This window comes from Benincasa hispida, chromosome 2 (genome assembly GCF_027475165.1).
Source record: "Benincasa hispida cultivar pf3 chromosome 2, pf3_genome.v1.1, whole genome shotgun sequence".
NCBI classification, from domain to species: Eukaryota; Viridiplantae; Streptophyta; class Magnoliopsida; order Cucurbitales; family Cucurbitaceae; genus Benincasa; species Benincasa hispida.
Genome location: NC_143479.1, coordinates 11,346,533 through 11,365,586, shown reverse-complemented (window position 1 = coordinate 11,365,586; position 19,054 = coordinate 11,346,533). Strand labels below are relative to the sequence as shown.

Below are 19,054 nucleotides of genomic sequence, written 5' to 3'. Positions count from 1 at the left end.
TCCTATCCTATCTCTAACCTCGACCTCGTCCCGATTAGATTTTTAAATATATTTTTCTCTATATATGTATGTATGTTATTGTAGGTAGTTAACTTTTTATATTTAGCATAGTTTTTAATTTAGCCCAATTTAAGTCCGACTAAAGTGTCCAAGCCTAAACCAAAGAAAATCTTAGGATTTTTTTTAATTTAAAAAAGGTCCTCGTTGGGAAACAAAAAGGGAAACAGGGAATTCCCTCCCCCGTCCCTGCCTTTGTGAGTACATTCCCCCATCAGAGATGGGAACAGAGAACCCCTCTCCACTTCCACCTGACCCCATCACCCCGATCTCATTGTCAATACTGATCCAAACCCTAATCCAAAAGGTGGCTTAGCTTTGCTAGACTTGTGTTCAGCTTGGACTAATTTTTTTTTTTTTCAAATCGAGTCGGACTAAGCGAACCCGAAGATGAGGATTGAACCAATGGTGAAAATTGATTTTTTTTTGGTTTAAATAATATTAAAACTTGCTACCGAATAGGCAATTGGAAATAGGAGCGATGATGGGTTTTATGGAGTAGAAAACGACACCGCATTGTTAAGGACTGGTTTGGGATTTTAGAATTGTATGAGGGAGAGGATAGGAATTTAGAAAGTAGCCCTAGCCACCCATTATTGCAGCAGTAGCACAGAAATTGGACAAAACCTAAGGTAATGGACACGGGTTAATAAAGAGAATTGTGGTTATGGCAGAAATGGATAGAACCCCCATTTGAGGCCCTCTTTTCTCTTCCCATTTCTACAAGATAACACTCCTCTTCTCTTCTCTTCTCGTCTCTTCACTCCCCAAATCCCATCCTCTTCTTCTTCCTCTCACCCTTTTCCTCTCTCAGATTCTTCTTCACTCCTTCAATGGCGGCCATTTCCTTAGCTTCCGCTTCCACTTCCTCTAAGCTCCTTTTCCCTCACCCTTCTTCTTCTTCTTCTTCTTCTTCTTCTTCTTCCTCCTCCCCCCCTTCTTCTTCCCTGAAGCTTTCTTCCTCTTTCTTGAACCCTTCTTCAATTCGCCCTCTTTCCTTCTCTTCCCCCTCTCTAAACCGTCCTCGTTCCTTCACAATTCGAGCCGCTCGTGGGAAATTCGAGAGGAAGAAACCCCATGTCAATATCGGCACAATTGGGCATGTCGACCATGGTAAAACCACTCTCACCGCCGCTTTGACCATGGCTTTAAGCAAAGTCCCAAAGAAATATGACGAAATTGACGCTGCCCCAGAAGAGCGTGCTCGTGGTATTACAATTAATACAGCTACCGTCGAGTACGAGACTGAGAGCCGACATTACGCTCATGTCGATTGCCCTGGCCACGCTGATTATGTCAAGAACATGATTACTGGTGCTGCTCAAATGGATGGAGCAATTTTGGTGGTTTCTGGTGCTGATGGCCCAATGCCACAGACGAAGGAGCATATTTTGTTGGCTAAGCAAGTGGGTGTCCCTAATATGGTGGTGTTTCTCAACAAGAAGGATCAAGTTGACGATGAGGAGCTTCTGCAGCTTGTGGAACTGGAGATGCGCGAGTTGCTTTCTTCCTATGAATTCCCAGGTGATGATGTTCCAATTATTGCTGGTTCTGCTTTGTTAGCTTTGGAAGCTTTAATGGCTAACAACAATATAGCTAGAGGTGAAAATGAATGGGTGGATAAAATTTTTGAACTTATGGATGCTGTTGATAGTTATATACCAATACCTGAAAGACAAACAGACCTTCCATTTTTGCTTGCTGTTGAAGATGTGTTTTCTATTACTGGTCGTGGTACTGTGGCTACAGGGCGTGTTGAAAGAGGAACCGTTAAAGTGGGAGAGACGGTGGATATTGTGGGATTGAGGGAAACTAGAAACACTACAGTAACAGGAGTCGAAATGTTTCAGAAAATTCTTGATGAAGCTTTGGCTGGGGATAATGTTGGGTTGTTGCTTAGAGGTGTTCAGAAGGCTGATATCCAAAGAGGGATGGTTTTAGCCAAGCCTGGCACTATCACTCCACATACCAAGTTTAGTGCAGTTGTGTATGTGTTGAAGAAGGAAGAGGGTGGTAGACATTCACCCTTTTTCGCCGGTTACAGACCGCAATTCTATATGAGGACGACCGATGTTACAGGTAAGGTGTCTTCGATTATGAACGACAAGGATGAGGAGTCAAAAATGGTTATGCCAGGAGACCGAGTGAAAATGGTTGTGGAACTGATTATGCCTGTGGCTTGTGAACAAGGAATGAGGTTTGCTATCAGAGAAGGTGGAAAGACTGTTGGTGCTGGTGTGATTCAGTCAATAATCGAGTGAGTGATAGGAAGACACAACTTAATTGCGGAAACCAACTGAAAATGTTCTTTACTCCTTTTAAGTTAGGCTAAAATTTGAACCAACATCAATGATTTCTTTTCTTCATTTTGTGGACTTTTCTGGATTCGATGTCATATATTTGTAGTTTTTTTGTTCTCTTGTTGGTTTGGCTCGAACATGTCCAGCGTGGCTCGATAATGTTTTTTAGGATGCTATATTTGCAGATACCTTCCCCCCCTTCCCCCCCTCCCATATGCTGCTGCTTAGTCTTGTCAAGGTTTCTCAATGAAGAGTCTGCAAATTTCAAATATATGATTCCTAATCATTAATCAATATTCTAGTTCGAGATGATTTCTTTCTTTTGGGTAGCGAACTCCTTATGCCTGTGTACTTGATTGTATGATTTGATTGTAAAAACTGTGTGCAGGGAATTATTTGGTAACAATGTACCAAAATGATATGTTGTTTCCATAGTTATTGTCTTGCATTCTCATGGCTTATAGGTAGACTTGCAGAGTGAGCTGTTTGCAGCTTGTCATTAGCATCTCATAGGATTGGGAGCTGCATTTCTCATCTGGAAATTCTTGTTTTTGATACTATGTTGAAGTTGCTAAAGTAAAATCAATCAATATATTGTATTGAGGATTGTTTATTTAAGGCAATGGCTTGTGGAAACCATCTTTGTTGGGTTGTGTTGATGCCTCTGTTTTCACAAGCTATCTATCAGTATCATGGCTTGAGTTCACGGAATAACACTTGCACGAGGATGAAATCATCAATTAATCCAAAAGTTTAAGTTGATGGGTGAAAATAAATTTGATTATATATCATCTAACAATGGGGATGCAAACTTTGAACATCTAACTTGTTAGTTGAGAACATATGTCTTCACTAGTTAAATTATGCTTCAATCAGTTAGGAATGATGTTTATATTGTTTGTTTTATGTTGGCTGTGCATAGTGATTTCAGGTTAGTGGTGGCAATTATTTGCCCGTAGTTGAATTGCTTTAAAAAGTTATGTTCTTAAAAGTTTGATTATTGTTCTTATAAGTTGTGGTTAAATTCATCAAATGATTCGTTGGTGCAATGTTACGGAAATATGACCACGTAAGTCATATAGAGCTATTGATGATGTGATTTGGATCTTTTATAATGAAATAAATTGAGATATAAGAATCCGTATCCATCGTCAATGGTATGCTAGCTATCTCTTTAAGTTTGGTAGCTCATAAGTTTTACTTAAAACACTTCTATATTTTTATGAGTTTAACTATGTATGGGTAAGAATTCAAACATCATATTGATGACACAATATCTTAACCAAATTGACTTTTTCTACTACGAATTTAATGATAGAAAATAAAATGAAATATCTGCATATCTCTTTGCAAAAAGAAATATCTTCTTCATATTACATCTTCAAGCAAACTCATGTCAACAACTATTAATGAGAAATTCGTTAATTTTAGGAAAGCAATTATAGATATATGCGTGTGTGTGAATATAAAATAAAAAAAAAAAAAAAGAGATGGGCCATGGAGCCCAATGGGCCTCAATTGTCTTTAAGACTTTTTTTTTCTTGAGATCTTTACATGGAAAATAAGGGTTCTTAGAACAAATGGCCAAATCCTTATGGGCATTTTAAAAAATGGCACAAAATTTCTACTGGTAAAAATGGCCAAATTTCATAATTTACAAAATGACAAGTATGCCCTCGATTTTATTCATATGTATTAAAAAAAAAACTTCTAATCTAAACAAAATCTAATAATCTAACCACTTAACTTAAAAAATACAAAATATAATAAACAATATCTCTCAATTTAAAAGGAAGTTATAAAAAAAAAAAGTCTCTCCATCTTTTAAAAAGAAATATAATAAAAACTATCTCTCAATTTGAAAGAAAAGTTATAACGAAAAAAAAAATCTCTCCATCTTTTAAAAAGAAATATAATAAAAACTCACTGATACAGTATTGAAAGCTAGGAAGTCTAATGCATTGGCCTAACCTTATACCAGGGATTCCATTCCATATACCCCGGATGCCAAGTCCCGTAACTTGCTCTGCTCCCCATCGAAAGAGACTGCGCTAGGAAATAGAGTAGGCTCCGACCTAAGATATGGTAGTAAAGTCAGTCTAAAGCCTTTGATGAATGGCAAGAGCCCGTTGACTCAAATACTGCACTATATAGCACTATTTATCCCCTAAAGTGTTTTCCCTCTGCTAACATGAGTAATAGCGGAACAGTTTGAAACAGGAAGGATAAACAAACCCACCCAGTGGACTGCCGAGCTACAAGTCCCACGACACAGGAGCGGGATTCTCTAATCTCAATTTAAAAGAAGTTAAACAAAAAAAAATCTCTTCATCGACATGAAGATCCAAAGTGTTAATAGTGTCAGCAAATCCAAATACAAGGTATATAAGGACGTGTTTAGTTTGTAATCTGGATTCTGTTATATGTTTGCTATTATATGTTTGGCAGACAACCCAAATTTTGTTTCTGAAAATTGCTTTTGGACTCTATGATCTGAACGTGTAAATTCTGAAAACAACATTTCTATGTATCCAGAATTTGAATTTTAAAATTTAAAATGAAAAATTATATTAAATAAAGATAAAAACATTCATAAATATAGTATGTCAAGTTATAAACTCAATTCAATTTTTTTTAAAAAAAAATTAAAATATGTACTATGTAATATATTATGAATTAAATTAGGTTAAATTTCAAGTTTGGTCTCTATGGTTTGGATAAAGTTAAAAGTTAGTCCATATGATTTTAAAATTTAACATTTAGGGTGTGTTTGGTGCGTGATAAAAGTAGAGAGTTGAGTTGAGTTTGGTTGGTAATTATTATCTGGAGAGTTAAATTGTCTATGTTTGTTTGCAAAGTTGAGTTGGTAATTATTGTCTGTGTTTGTTGTGAATTGAGTTGGGGGATCTGATGCAGTTTTTTTGTGAACGAGATTAGTTCTATTTTTTTCTATTTCATTTTTTCATTTTTTAGTTTTATGCTTTGCAATTGTTGATTAATTTTCAAATATATACGTATTTTCTTAAATCATTTATGACATAAACTGGACAATCTCAAATTTTTTTTCTCAATTTGTAGAACATAATAGATTATTTTTCATATATTCTTTTCAAAAACTATAATAATTCTAATTCTCTTCAATCTGTAAAACATACCAACAAAATACATTTCATATTGCTGCTCAATTAATTGGTATATTGTAATTGTATGTATGTATATATATTGAAGGTAATTATCCCAATTACTAATTGGTATATTGTATGTATATATATTGAATCTTGCTAACTTAACATTATTATTTCACATATCATACAGTTTATTTTTATATAATATGGATAATATATTTGGAATTGAAATTGTACATAAGATGATTACCTTTCATTTGATTATGATGGTGAGAATGTGATGTAGTACAGTAACATTTTTCATAAGATCACAAAAATAATATGAACCGACCGCACATGTGGCCGTTTCCAAAAAAAAAATTCATAAAATATATGTTCTTTTCAATACTTATAATATCCGTGTCATAATACAAACATAAAAATTACATGTCATGACGTATGCAAAAGTTATCATTCTTTTGACAATTAAAAAAAAAATCAGATCTAGAATCCAAACGGTGAAGATGAGATGAGGGAAGAGAGAAAGAAATGAAAATATCACTGGTTTTTAGGGTTAATTTTGAGTGGGTAAAAAATGTGGTTTTAATAACCCACAATTTTTCTTTATGGGCTTATCAAACATAGATAATAAATACTCATCCAACCCAACAACTCATACCCATTTATCAAACACCCCTTAGTTCATATGGTTTAATAGTCTATATGGTTTGTTAGATCTCTTAAATAGCCCCTACATAGACATAGGGACTATTTATTATGAAACTTTTATCAAACTATAGGGAATAAATCTAGTTATAATTCATAAGCCATAAATTTTAACTTATTCCACACCATATGGACCAAGTTTGCAATTTTTCCTATAATTTATACAATATTACAAAACAATAGTTGTAACTTTTTTTTAATGTAAAACATGTTCATAAATAGATTAACAATAATTTATTGTCAACTAATATTTAGTTGATAACTACAACTAAGAAAATATGAAATACAATTCTGTTTGCATTAAATTTCTTGTTTTCAGACTATCTATCAAACAAGCATTAAACAACCTGCCACCTATATTTTGGCCAAATCATAACTACAATATCCCTACTAATACAATAATCATGAGAATTAAAGTTTGGGCATAACATAAAACAAATATCTTATACTCAAAATAACTATCAAATACCTACTACCCATAAACAGTTAAAACTTATACAAAACCTCGTATAAATCTTCTACTCATAACAGCTAGACACTTTGTCTTAAAAATAAGATAAATTTTTATTGAATTGAGTTTGTAAATACCTCGTAACAACTAAAAGAAAATTTTGTCAAATTAATATGGAAATCTACTAAAAAAAATAAAATATTGGATAGCTACACAAATCTACTAATCTTTTCGTGAGAAAAATATATTTTCTAAAGAATATTAAAGGAAAATAATCTTATCAATGATTGCATCAATTTGTGCCTTAGTTGTAAATATGATCCCTAGAAATATATATTTAACATTAATGGTTGATTACTATCTCTTGTGTATGTAAAGCTTTACAAAGTCATGATTTAAAAAAAAAAAACTCTATAAAGTCTTAATATAGAAAATCATTTTCCATAACATCTTCTTTGTAATGTAATTTATCAGGATTACAAAGTCTACACACCTTTTTTTTTTTTAAATCTTCATCAACTGCGTCCACTGTTGTTGCATCTAGCATTCCTCCTCCTCAACTATCGTCTCTACTCCTACAACCACCAAATCTCTTTCATTAATATCATCTCCAATTCAACTTGGCTAGGAAGCAACTTCTCCCTTATGGAACACTCTTTGATTGAGGAAATAAAATTATGTATAATTACTCTACTCTGCAATCGATCTAAATTCGATGAGTTATTTTATTCAATATCGTCCTGGATAAAGATATAGAAGTGATCGTCAATGAGACATTGATACTTAAATAGAAATAAAAATGCTTTTAAGTCGAATAAAATCTTTTCAATAATTAAAATGATAAAATCCTAAATTAAAAGAATCTGTAAACAAAATCTCCTATACACGTACACCCTCCATGGATCACGCACAATGGGGAGTCTAAAGCTCAAGGGTAATTTTGGGAACTCAAATTTAGTGGTGGGGCCTCCAAACTAACTGATTGGTCATATTTCATTAATATAGGAAATTGTCAAATTTCAAAACCGAATCCCTTTTTTGGCCATAGGCTGCAATTTCTCCATCTTTAACACACCATATATTTCATAAATATCCTAGACTTTGAATTATTTCGTAAGAGCTTTAATTTTGGATCAATTTGACATTTTCACCACTATTTTAAAAATTCAAAATATTTATTATTTTCTTTTTTTAACATCATGTTCAAAATTTAAATTTATTTTGTTATTTATTAATCATGGTTGATATTTATTTAATGCATGATCTTTCAAATTAATGTTTCTTTCATTTTAAGAGATTTATTTTCTTGCATATTCCTAACTAAAAACGGATCACCTCTCCATTGAGATCTCAAGTATATATAATATACTAAAAAATATAAATATACATCATATTACCATGGTTTATTTTTTGGTGTGCTTACAAATACATTAGAAAATGTAAATATACATTGCATCTATTGTTTGGTATATAAGACAATATATTTTTGATAACTTGTAGAAATACAAGTTATTTTACCTCTTTTATCTAAAACAATTAGGAATTGGAAAATGCGACAGCTTGGAAAGAAATTCATGAAAATAATAATATCATGCGACCACATGGTACAAAGTCTCACAATCCATGAAAGATGTAAAAATCGTGCTCTTTGGATGTAGGAAATCTATTTATGCGATCACTGCAAAGGAATCCCTAATGCCAACATTGGAATCGCATAGTTGAAAACATAGCCTCATGCGATAGATGACATGACGCATGGGCGGTGGAAGTCAAATTAGAGATCTAAGTTGGTAGTTGACAAGAAAGCTTCAAAGCAGAACCAATGAACTTCTAACGCGAAATAGGCGGCACATCAGGGTATGAAATTTAATGCATCCTGTTAGCACAATCATTAGTAGGAGAGGAAAAAGGTGCTCCTTGATGCCTATAAATACTCAACGAAGACTTCCATGCAAAATATATAACCAAGACATTGGAGAAAATTCTGCACAAATTCTCACTTCAAAAACACTTCCCTTTGAGCCCTCGTGAAATATTGAGTGAAAGCTCAAGATTTCTTCTAGAGAACCAAAGGGAGACTTCACCTTCAGCACAATCTTTCTAAAGCAATCATCCACAACGTCAGAGGAAGCAAGGAATTACATACCACGACTTGATTTTCTATCACTATCTCTTTTATTCTATAGTTGTTATTTATATTGTGTAGAACGTTGAAAGACTCATTTTTATCATTATGAATGCATCTACAGTTTATCTTTTATCCATCTTTCCATCTTTTACCATGAGCAACTAATTTCTTTATGGGTTGAGAAACATTTCAACTAACATGACTAAGTAAGGTTTAATCATGCATTCAACTTGTTTTATATATACTTTATAAACTATTTGAATAAGCTGAAAGATTGTTCTAAATAGAATGAATACAGGTTTGAGAAAGCGAATGATTTAGATCTCATAAAACAAGAAGAGATTATCTTTAGACATAAAGAAACATTTTTTGCATCAAATACTCATCACATGCATCCTAGAAATAGAATTGGTGGCTTGATACACTGAGAAGTGTAGGTTGTGATTTTTTAGTAATTTTCTTGAACGCATGATTTATGCAGTTACTTAGGAATATTAGTGAATATTTTTCTCAACCCTATCTTTATTCATCCAGAACTTGTATCTCTCTGCATAGACTATTTCACTCATGATTGTGATACCCATCACATCCATCACCATTTATTTTAGCGATAGAATAGGAACAAACTCATTGCATATTGAACAAACAGTTTGCGTCAAGATCGAAACAATTATTGTCAACGCATCAATAAAATGCAATCCCTAAATTCGACTCTGGACTCACTAGGATTCTAGTTGGATTTATACTTGGGTCAAACTAGGTAAAATAATGCGTTTATAAGATAGTACAAAACACTCAAATCATCACATTAGATAAAACACATCAAAACGAATCAATTGTACAAATTGTCTTGTTCATGCACTTATTAAATATATATACCTTGATTTATTTTTAGAAATTCAAATATATACAGAATATTGTATGTCGTATACATCAAACATATTTTGTTTTCTCATTTGAAGTTTCTTGTTGATTATTCTTTTATTTTATGAGGGAAAATGTTTTAACCGTTTTGAAAAGTTTATAACCGCAAAAGATTTCCTTTTCATGCATCTTTTGGCATGTGTGTATATATATATATATATATATATATATATATATATATATATATATATATATATATAAAATAAAATAAAAAAACCTAATAAGGAGGGTAGAAATAGTAAATTGGGTAGTTATTATTTATAATAGCTCATTACGTTATTTATGTAAAAAATAGAAAAGTTAGATAATTATAATTGGGTCTATTTATTTAGGTTATTAGTGTAGAAAGTCTTTTTTTTTTTTTTTTTTTTTTTTTTTTTTTACATTTAGATGAGACTAAATTTCGTAAATTCCTCATCCTAAAGTGTAATTAAAAAAAAAAAAAAAGTTTGGAGGGTGGACGTAGAGTGGACTTTTTACATCTATGAAATGTTTTTCTTTGTTCTTTTAAATACTACAAACATACATAGGAGAGGTCTAAACTTTTGACCAGAAAATTAAGAGTAGATTATTATTATTATTATTATTTTTTAAAGTTGACTCTGTGAAATATCGAAATCAAATATGTCTAGACCATGGCTAACTATGTTGGGATTGCCAATAATATTTAATGTTTTTTTTAAAAAGACTAATTAAATAACAAATTATTGTTCATATATATATATATACTCTGTGAATAAAGTTTTAGATTTGTGCTATTTGCTATAAATTTGTTTAAGGTTTCTGAAATTTTCTTCTCGGGGTAGTTTTTGGTGTTGTCGCAAAATATGTCTTAATGGGAATATGTTTCAGGTTGTTACACAATATGCTAATTTTGTAGAATATTTATTTCGTTATTTGAATTATTTTACATTTCTGGGCTGCTTTTCTTTTTTTTTTGATTTGTTGAATCTGTTTGAGGATGTTTTCTATTTTCTTGGTTGTGCTACTTAAATCTAAGAAGTATCCTTGCTAGAATTGCCACAGTACCATTGTGTGGGATCGCTCATTGAGTTTTATCAAACATAACTTTTTATATGTTCTTTGTTTGAAAAGCAAGAGATAATCTTAGCTCTTGGTGACTCATTCTCTAGTTTCTATAATGTGGATGTTTCAGCTTTGAGAAGCATTATTCGTCTTAGGGGAGCATAAGATAATGTTGATTGAGAAGAGATTCTCATTCTTGGAAGGATCTTGAGGGTTCATTCATCGAGAAGGAATTCTCAAACTTAGGCGGAGCATAAGTTCTTCACGTGAAGGGGAGTTCACAAGTAAGAGGAAAGATATCTTCATAGTGAGAAAGATAGGGTTGGCAACGGAGTGGGGCAAGATCGGGAATGTACTTCTTGTCCCCGTCCCCGCAGGGATTTTTAATCCCTCCCCGCCCCATTCCCCATTGAGGGGTCAGGGTCGATGTCGGGAAATCTTCGTTTGGGGATCAGGTCCCTGCGGGGAAAAATTCTCTCCCCCATTAGTTTTTCTTTTTAATTTTTTATTTAAAATCAATAATTTTTTGTATTTCGGTTGAAATGATACACTTTTTAGGTAACAAGTTAGAATTATTATTGTTTTATTTATTTAACTTAATAATAAAAAAATTATTTTAACATTTCTTTATTTTAAAATTTAATAGAAAGTTAAAGTTAATTATATTATGAAATAAAATTAAAAAAAATAAAAAAAAATAAAAACAGTAGCTACTGTTTTATATATAAGCTATTTTTTATTGTTTTTAATTTTATTTCATGATATTGTTATATATATATATTCGGGGTGGGGTTGGGGTCGGGATATCCCCGTCCCCTCCCCATCCCCGGTAAACGGGTCCCCGGTTTGAGCTCATCCCTGGTCAAAATGGGGATTTCCCGTCCCGATTGGAGTGGGTATCCGCGAGAATTTTTGTCAACCCTAGAGAGAGAGTCTCACACACTTAAGAGGAGCTAAGTGTTGTTTCACTAATATTCACATATTTAGGGGAGCCGAAGTTTAATTGAAAATGAGTCTCACATCTAAGGGGAGGTTAGGTGATTAAATAAGTTGCGTTCTACGTGTGTCACTGTAATCATCTTTATTTTACAACGTTGTATACACTTGACTTTTTCATATTAGTGAATTATCTTTTTCGGACACATTGCTCTTCAGACATAGGTGGATTCATCACCAAACTAGGTTATCAATTTCCGTGAGTTTATTTTTGATTTATTATTTGTTATTCTATGTCTCTAAAATTACTAGAACGACATATGTGACATCTGTGATCTGTGTCACAAATCGTCTCTAAAATTTCATGAAGTTTATTTGCACATAGTTAGGTCACTTCTGGAAGGTTGAAAATGAAAAGAGAGCAAAAGTTGAGGATGCAGTAATAAATTGAAAATTCATGTGGTAGTAGGAGAATTTACATAAACTAAAGAAATAATAAATATAAAGGAAAATATTCTTTCTTTTTTTTTTTTTTCAAGAAAAAAAAAGCAAGGGTCAGGCTTTTTAGAGAAGCAGATTGGGAGGGCAGGTAAAGTCATACTCTCATTCCCACTCTCATTTCCACCCTTTCTGCCCTCTCCATCATCCCTCCTTTTCCACACCCATTTTCTTCTCTTCCTTTTTTCCCCTAATCAATCATACTATGATTTTCCTTAAATATATATATATAGATTCATCCTAAAGTTATTCTACAATCCCTTTTAACTGTGGATGATCACAGTCTACCTTATTGTTATGAAATTGATAACTAAAGAAAGCAGGAAAACGTAAATAATAAATATTGACACAAAAATTTGTGCGGTTCACAAGTAGTGTATTAGGTCCGCGGACAGAGAGAGAAACCAATTTATTATTAGAGAGAAAAGATCTAATAATATAGAACCAGATGCAATAGTAAAGTTAGAAGGTTCATAAAAATAACAACTCTTTAAACTTTAAACCCTAAGCCCAAAATCAAGAATGACTATAATCCATATACGAATGTGAGATCTCATGCTTGGTCATTTGAAATGCCAACTAAAAGATTCAAGTCATTGTAACACTTATTTTAATATCATTGAATCTTATCGTATACCCCACGATTTATTAAACTCTTTTATTATAGGTCTTACGACTAAACAACTTCACTCGTTACCCTAAATGTTTGCTATATATATGTATAATCGATTGATTTAACCATTGTACTCTAATAAATTTTTATATATACATAATCAAAGAGGCAAAAAGCCAAAAAGGATTTTTTTTTCTCTTTTCTGGAAGTTTTGGGTTTGTCTTTTTCTTCCCTATTAGTGAAGTGGGTAATATAATATTTCCAATTCCATGATTATTGATTATGTTAAGCCAAAATACGGTGGTGGCTGATCCTTTCTACCTCTCGTATTTTTATTTTAAAAAAAAAAAAAACAAGAATACTTTAGTATTGTGAATAATTAAGTGACCACATGCCAAATTAAGCTGAAAGTGATCTTGAAAAAAAGAAAGAGTATTATAATGATGAACAAGAGCCTTGTCCTTAAATGATCAATATATCTTGTTACTAGAATATAGGATCAATATTTCTTCTTCTTGAAACTAAATATTTCTTCATGTGATAATAAATACTTCACAAGGAATCCAAAGAGAGGAACCATCATTAAAAACACAGCACAAACAGATAGTCAACTATGAAGTTTTTGTGATGAAATAAAAGAATTAATGGGAAGAAAATAAAACAAAAGAAATTTTATAAAAAGATGATGATCACAATGTCACATCTCTCTCTTTCAATGCATTCAGACCTAATTAATAACCAAACCACACACCCCTCAATCTCAACATCATTCAACAATGTCTTCTGTCTACACCTAACCCTAATACCCTACCTAGAAAAAAAGGCCACACCATTTAATTTCTAATACACAAATTTTGGATCTTGTCTCCAAAGATTCTATTTCTACTTAGAATCTATTTAGAGATAGAAATGTAATCACTAATCAAGATTACGATAAAATTTTTTGAGATCGTGAAGTGTAAGAACAGTAGGAGAAGAATACAATACAGATTATAAATAGAGCCTAAAGTCCTCGATCGACGTACATTTGGGATTATAAATCCATAACATTCTAACCTTTCAAATCTTAGAGAGATAGAGAAACAAGTGACGAGTTACCTTGTTTCAAAATTTGACTATCATAGATCTTGTTTTAGTTTTTAGTTTTTAATGTTTCAAATTTATTCTCTTATCTTTCAAAAATAAAATAAAAACACACCTTTTTTTCCCTAGTCTTCCAGACATGGTTTGGATGTTGATAAAATTTTGTAGAAAAAATAAATAACAAAAAAAATAAAATATGAGTAGAAATAATGCTTTTATAAACTTGTTTTTCAACGACTAAATAATTATCGAACGAAATCCTAATTTTTAATTTTTTATATCACATTCAACAACACATCAATAGTAAAAATAACATGAAGAGCTGCTTAATTGGAATTAAAGAGAAACCAAGACAAGATACATCTCAAATGGAAAAAAAAAGGTGATAGATTATTATGACAATAATAATAGTGAAAACAACAACATTTGTCTGAATTTAATAATTAGTTGAAGACATAAATGAAAAAGGGAAAAAAAAGAAGGATAGATAATATATAGATTTAATTATATATATAATAATTTATATAGTCGGACCAGGGCGCTTGATTCCCCTTGCCTGGATGGATATGAGCTACAACAACAATAACCCTCCGCCGGTAAACACCTCCAAATTATTCTTGAAACGCCGTCGTTTTAAGCTTCCCATTATCTCATCATCAAAATCCCAACAACAAGAAGAAGAAGGCAGATCCTCCATGTCCATATGGTTTAATCAATATATGGTGTTTTCAGAGAGAGTGTATTATATATATATATATATATAGTAGTGAAAAGGGCAAAAAAAAAATAGCTTATAACAGGAAAAATAAATAGGAAAGATATTATTATTATTATTATTCCCGCATGCAAATTTTTTTATTTTTTTAAAATTTTTTTTGGGTATATGTTGGGATTGGCTTTAATGTATAGTGGGTTTTAGGGCACATTTCTTCAAAAGGATAACAAAAAAAGAAAAAAAAGAAAAAGAAAAAGAAAAAAAGATTGATGTTTTTGTATTCTCTTTTTTTAAGAGCAAAGGGTAAAGGGATGGTGGTGCCCTAAAGGTGGGGCTATACGTCTCCTAAAACCAAACCAAACCCCCTTTTTTAATTACTTTTTTTTTTTTGAAAAAAAAATTCTATCTCTATAGAAAAATGCAACTTTGAATCTAAGGGATCTTCATTTTTTTCGCCTTCTCTCTTTTTCTCTTTTTGTCGGTTCTATCTAATTGCTTCTTGCTGTCCTTCCACGCATTTTTTCCCCCATTTTTCAACCAATTTGGTGTCTCATCTTTTAGAATTTTGTTTCATTAACCCACATAAATATGCATCTCTTTAAGATTGCTATGAAATCGACAATTAAAAAATGTAAAAGAATATAAGAATAATCGACACACAAATATATGTAGTTCACTAACAATGCATTAGCTACGTCTACGGGACAAAAGGAGAACAATAGTACCAAAAACAATGTTTTCTTAAAAAAATACAAAACGACGCCACTAGGATTGAAGAGTTTATATATAGATAACTATAAATAATTAAATATGCTAAATACGAATTCTGAAACATCTCGCACTTGGTTGTTCGAAACGTCAGCTAACAAATTCAAGGCATTCCAACAAGGGACAGTTGCAAATATAGATATTAGACCCAAAGTATCAGCAGATATAACATAATATAAAAAAAAAATTGTAAATATGACCAAATTTAAATAGTCTATCAGTGATAAACCATATTATTGGTAGGAATCTATCCGTGATAGACCATATCTCTATTTGAAATTTTTTTTCAAATGATGTTATATACTTAGTTATTATTCCTTAAAATACTACCAATTGTAATTACCCTTCTAACAAAGGTACGATAAGGAATGAAGAAATTCGAATCACAAATTTCTTGGATCATTAACATTTAGTATATATTAATTGAGTTATGCTTTATTTTATCGTATCTTTTTGAAATGGTAATTGGTATGTATCTTAAATTGTTGGATATTATATTTCTTTACGACAATTCTATAAACTCTTCGAATTTTTTATCTTATATATATAAAATAAATCTTCATCTTTTAATTTCATAAATTTAATCGTTACACACACCAATTTGATCTTAAATTTTGTTGAAACAACTCATGATATAATTCTTAAGAATTACAAGTCAACCTGCCTGATAATTGTTAAAATAATAAAAGTAGACCAAAAACATTTTAGACAAAGAAATAAAACATATAGAAAATAAATGGAAAAATAACCTTTAAAATTAAAAAAATACCCATTAGAACTATTTTAAAAGAAGGAAGTGTATGCATATGTAAGATATGAGAAGTTAAATGAAAAGTAGCATATAATAATGGGTTGATAATTAAGTTTGAGCCTCCCTTTGTAGGAAATCATAACTATAAAATCTTGCTTGGGTTTTTGGATTCTTAATTATTATGAGGAATAATTTATTAAAAATTTAGGTAACTTTATTTTAATCATATGATGAAAAGAGGTTCTTTTTCAATATTTACAGATTAAAAGAAATAAAGAAAAAAGAAAAGTGGGTGGGGGAGTTTTTCGAGTAGGATTTTTTGTTGTCTCCTCCAAAATCTAGGGTTTATCATGAGAATCTAGTGAGTTTCATCAAACCCTAAATCCAACGGTGACTGATGGGTTATTGAGTCGATCAAAGTCCACAAATGGATTCAGAATTTAAGACAGTAGACCAATAGAAAGGGGACACGTAGAAGGGACTGTATCGTAATTTTCTTTGTGAAGACAGAAACTTTGCGTTGAAGTCAATGGAGGTGGAGCCTGTTGCTGACACATGTGCTGCGTATGCCGGCCACCAAAATCCTCCACTCACTCTCACTCTATTTTGATTTCAATGCAAATGCATTTGTCTCTCTCTCTTTTTTTTTTTACTTCATTTTTTTTCATTTTAGAGCTTTTAGAACAAAGAATAAAGTTGTATAGTTCGACATTTATGTACTTGATTGCCATTTTTATATTTTACTTTGTCCTTCTAAAAAAAAATTGTTGAGGGTAGCCTAATGCAAGATCGAAGCCTGAGGATACTTCGATAGTCTGCATGTCCCAGAAAAGAAACTCAAAGCCTCGAATCTTGGCAAAACTCGCGCTGAAGGAATCAAATTCCTAACGAAAGCATATGATCACTTTGTTTCAATTAAGTTTATGAATTAAGAATGCAAAATAGAAAAATACAGAGAGATAAACATGCTTTCTAAGAATTCCAAAGGAGGAGATTATTTACATTTGAAGAACTTTTCTTCTAAATCTCTTCTAGGTCTTGAGAAAAACACCAGAACAATTCTTGAATTGAACACCACCAGCAGAACTTCTCTGTGTTGCAAATGTCCTAAACTCACCATTCATAAATTTTGTGTTAAACATTTTATTTATTAATAAAATATTGTTAAGTATCTTATTCAATAAAGTTGTTGATTTTGCATTCTATCATGAAAATCCAATAAAGATATTCATGGCTATAGTATGAATACTTTAACTTTATGTGGTGACATAAACAGGATCAAGTTAATAATATATAGTCTAAATGGTCTATGAGTATATGGATGAAATTGGGTATCTCATCCTGGTAACACTATTGGGTGCGACTCATTTTATATAGGTAATACAAATGATGTGATCCACAGATCATTCATGTAGAGACATGTGAGTGGGGGCATCCTATGCAATGAGTTTGCATATAGACTGGATCACAAAATAGTCACTTTTCTTTATAACGACCATTTACTGTTAAAACTGACTATTTCATACTTAAGTAACCTAGGATAACTCGATCTTAATCCTAAGCTAACTATGAACTTCTGTTTATTCGGGATTATCCTTTGATCTGCATGGGTGAGAGTAGTCCAACAACACTGCTCAATAAGCCTTCCATTTTGAGGATAAGATCGGATAGATAGTTGGGGACATAGCCCTACAAGATGAAATTCACTCTTACCCATTTTAAGGTTAGCAGATAGGTTGTTCCCTTAAGTGTTGATTCCAGGTCTTGAACAATCGGGGTCCCCCCTTCTCATGATAGAGAATGACATGATTCATAAGTAGTACTATAAATTAAATTGTTCATTAGAGGGTCAGTGGTGAATGAACTCTTATTCAAGAGTACCTACGAGTGGAAGCGGATCTTTCTAATTCATTGTGACAGAATTTCTACATATACATTCAAACATACTAAAATGCATTCATAATGCTAAATTATTGACATTCTCAAAAGAACAATAAATAAGAGATTGAGAGATCATACTAGTTGAAGTCTGATTCTTCAAAGAAAATCTCGCTTTTGCTTAGACGGTAAGCTATTGCTCAGCAAAACTCAATCGTCTACCTTGAACAGTTTCCACATGAATAGAAGGAAACGAGGATGACACCACCACTCAGAGCTCTCAGTATTCTTGGAGTGAGAATCCAAAGGGTGGGCTTTGTTTGGATTTGGCAGAGGGAATGAGGAAGGGAGATCGTATACAACGATCAAGCAAGTGGGAGATAGACTCGTCTATCGTATAGACAAAATGCTTGATCTTTTAGGTGAAGTATATGATCGTGTAGGAAAAAGGTAAGCAATCATCTAAACAATCGTGTAGGAAAAACTAAGCGATCATCTATACGATCGTTTAGTAAATATCAGATGTCAAATGATCGCTTAGGAAAGGTAAACGATCGTTTAGTAAATAGCAGGCGTTAAACGATCGCTTAGAAAAAGGTAAACGATCGTTTAGTAAATAGCATGCACGGGTGTAATTGTTAAGCAATCGCTCAGCACTATCGTATAGGTAAGTGATCGTTTAGGCACTATTGTATAGGCACAAATTTTCTAAGCGATAAAACTCTTCAACACAATGTCCACACCTCCCATGCTTAACACACTGTGAGCTATTTAAGCGTCTCAAAGTGATCTTTCAACTTACTTATCTATTATGAAAATAGAAGAGATATCGTCCTATTATCCATTTAACTGTCCAATTAATAGACAATGAATATGATCACATCATATTCATAACTTATGAATTAATATCATATATTAATCATAGTATTTTTCCTCCACTAGATATAAATCATATTTATATCCAAATTCTTCCAAATTAATGTATCTCATACATAAAGTTAATTATATCATATATAATTAACTAGTTTAATTATATCATATATAATCGAACTCCCTCTTGTCAATTTGAACATTTCAAATTGACCCAAAAACTGAC

The 19,054-nt window shown here is 32.0% G+C and overlaps 1 protein-coding gene across 1 annotated transcript; it reads left to right on the top strand.

Moving 5' to 3' along the window:
- The first annotated feature begins 612 nt into the window (after nt 1-612).
- RABE1B (RAB GTPase homolog E1B) lies at nt 613-2,628 on the top strand. Its single transcript, XM_039023288.2, has one exon. The coding sequence runs from the start codon at nt 891-893 to the stop codon at nt 2,316-2,318; it is 1,428 nt and encodes a 475-aa protein (XP_038879216.1). The 5' UTR covers nt 613-890; the 3' UTR covers nt 2,319-2,628.
- Nucleotides 2,629-19,054: the final 16,426 nt, after the last annotated feature.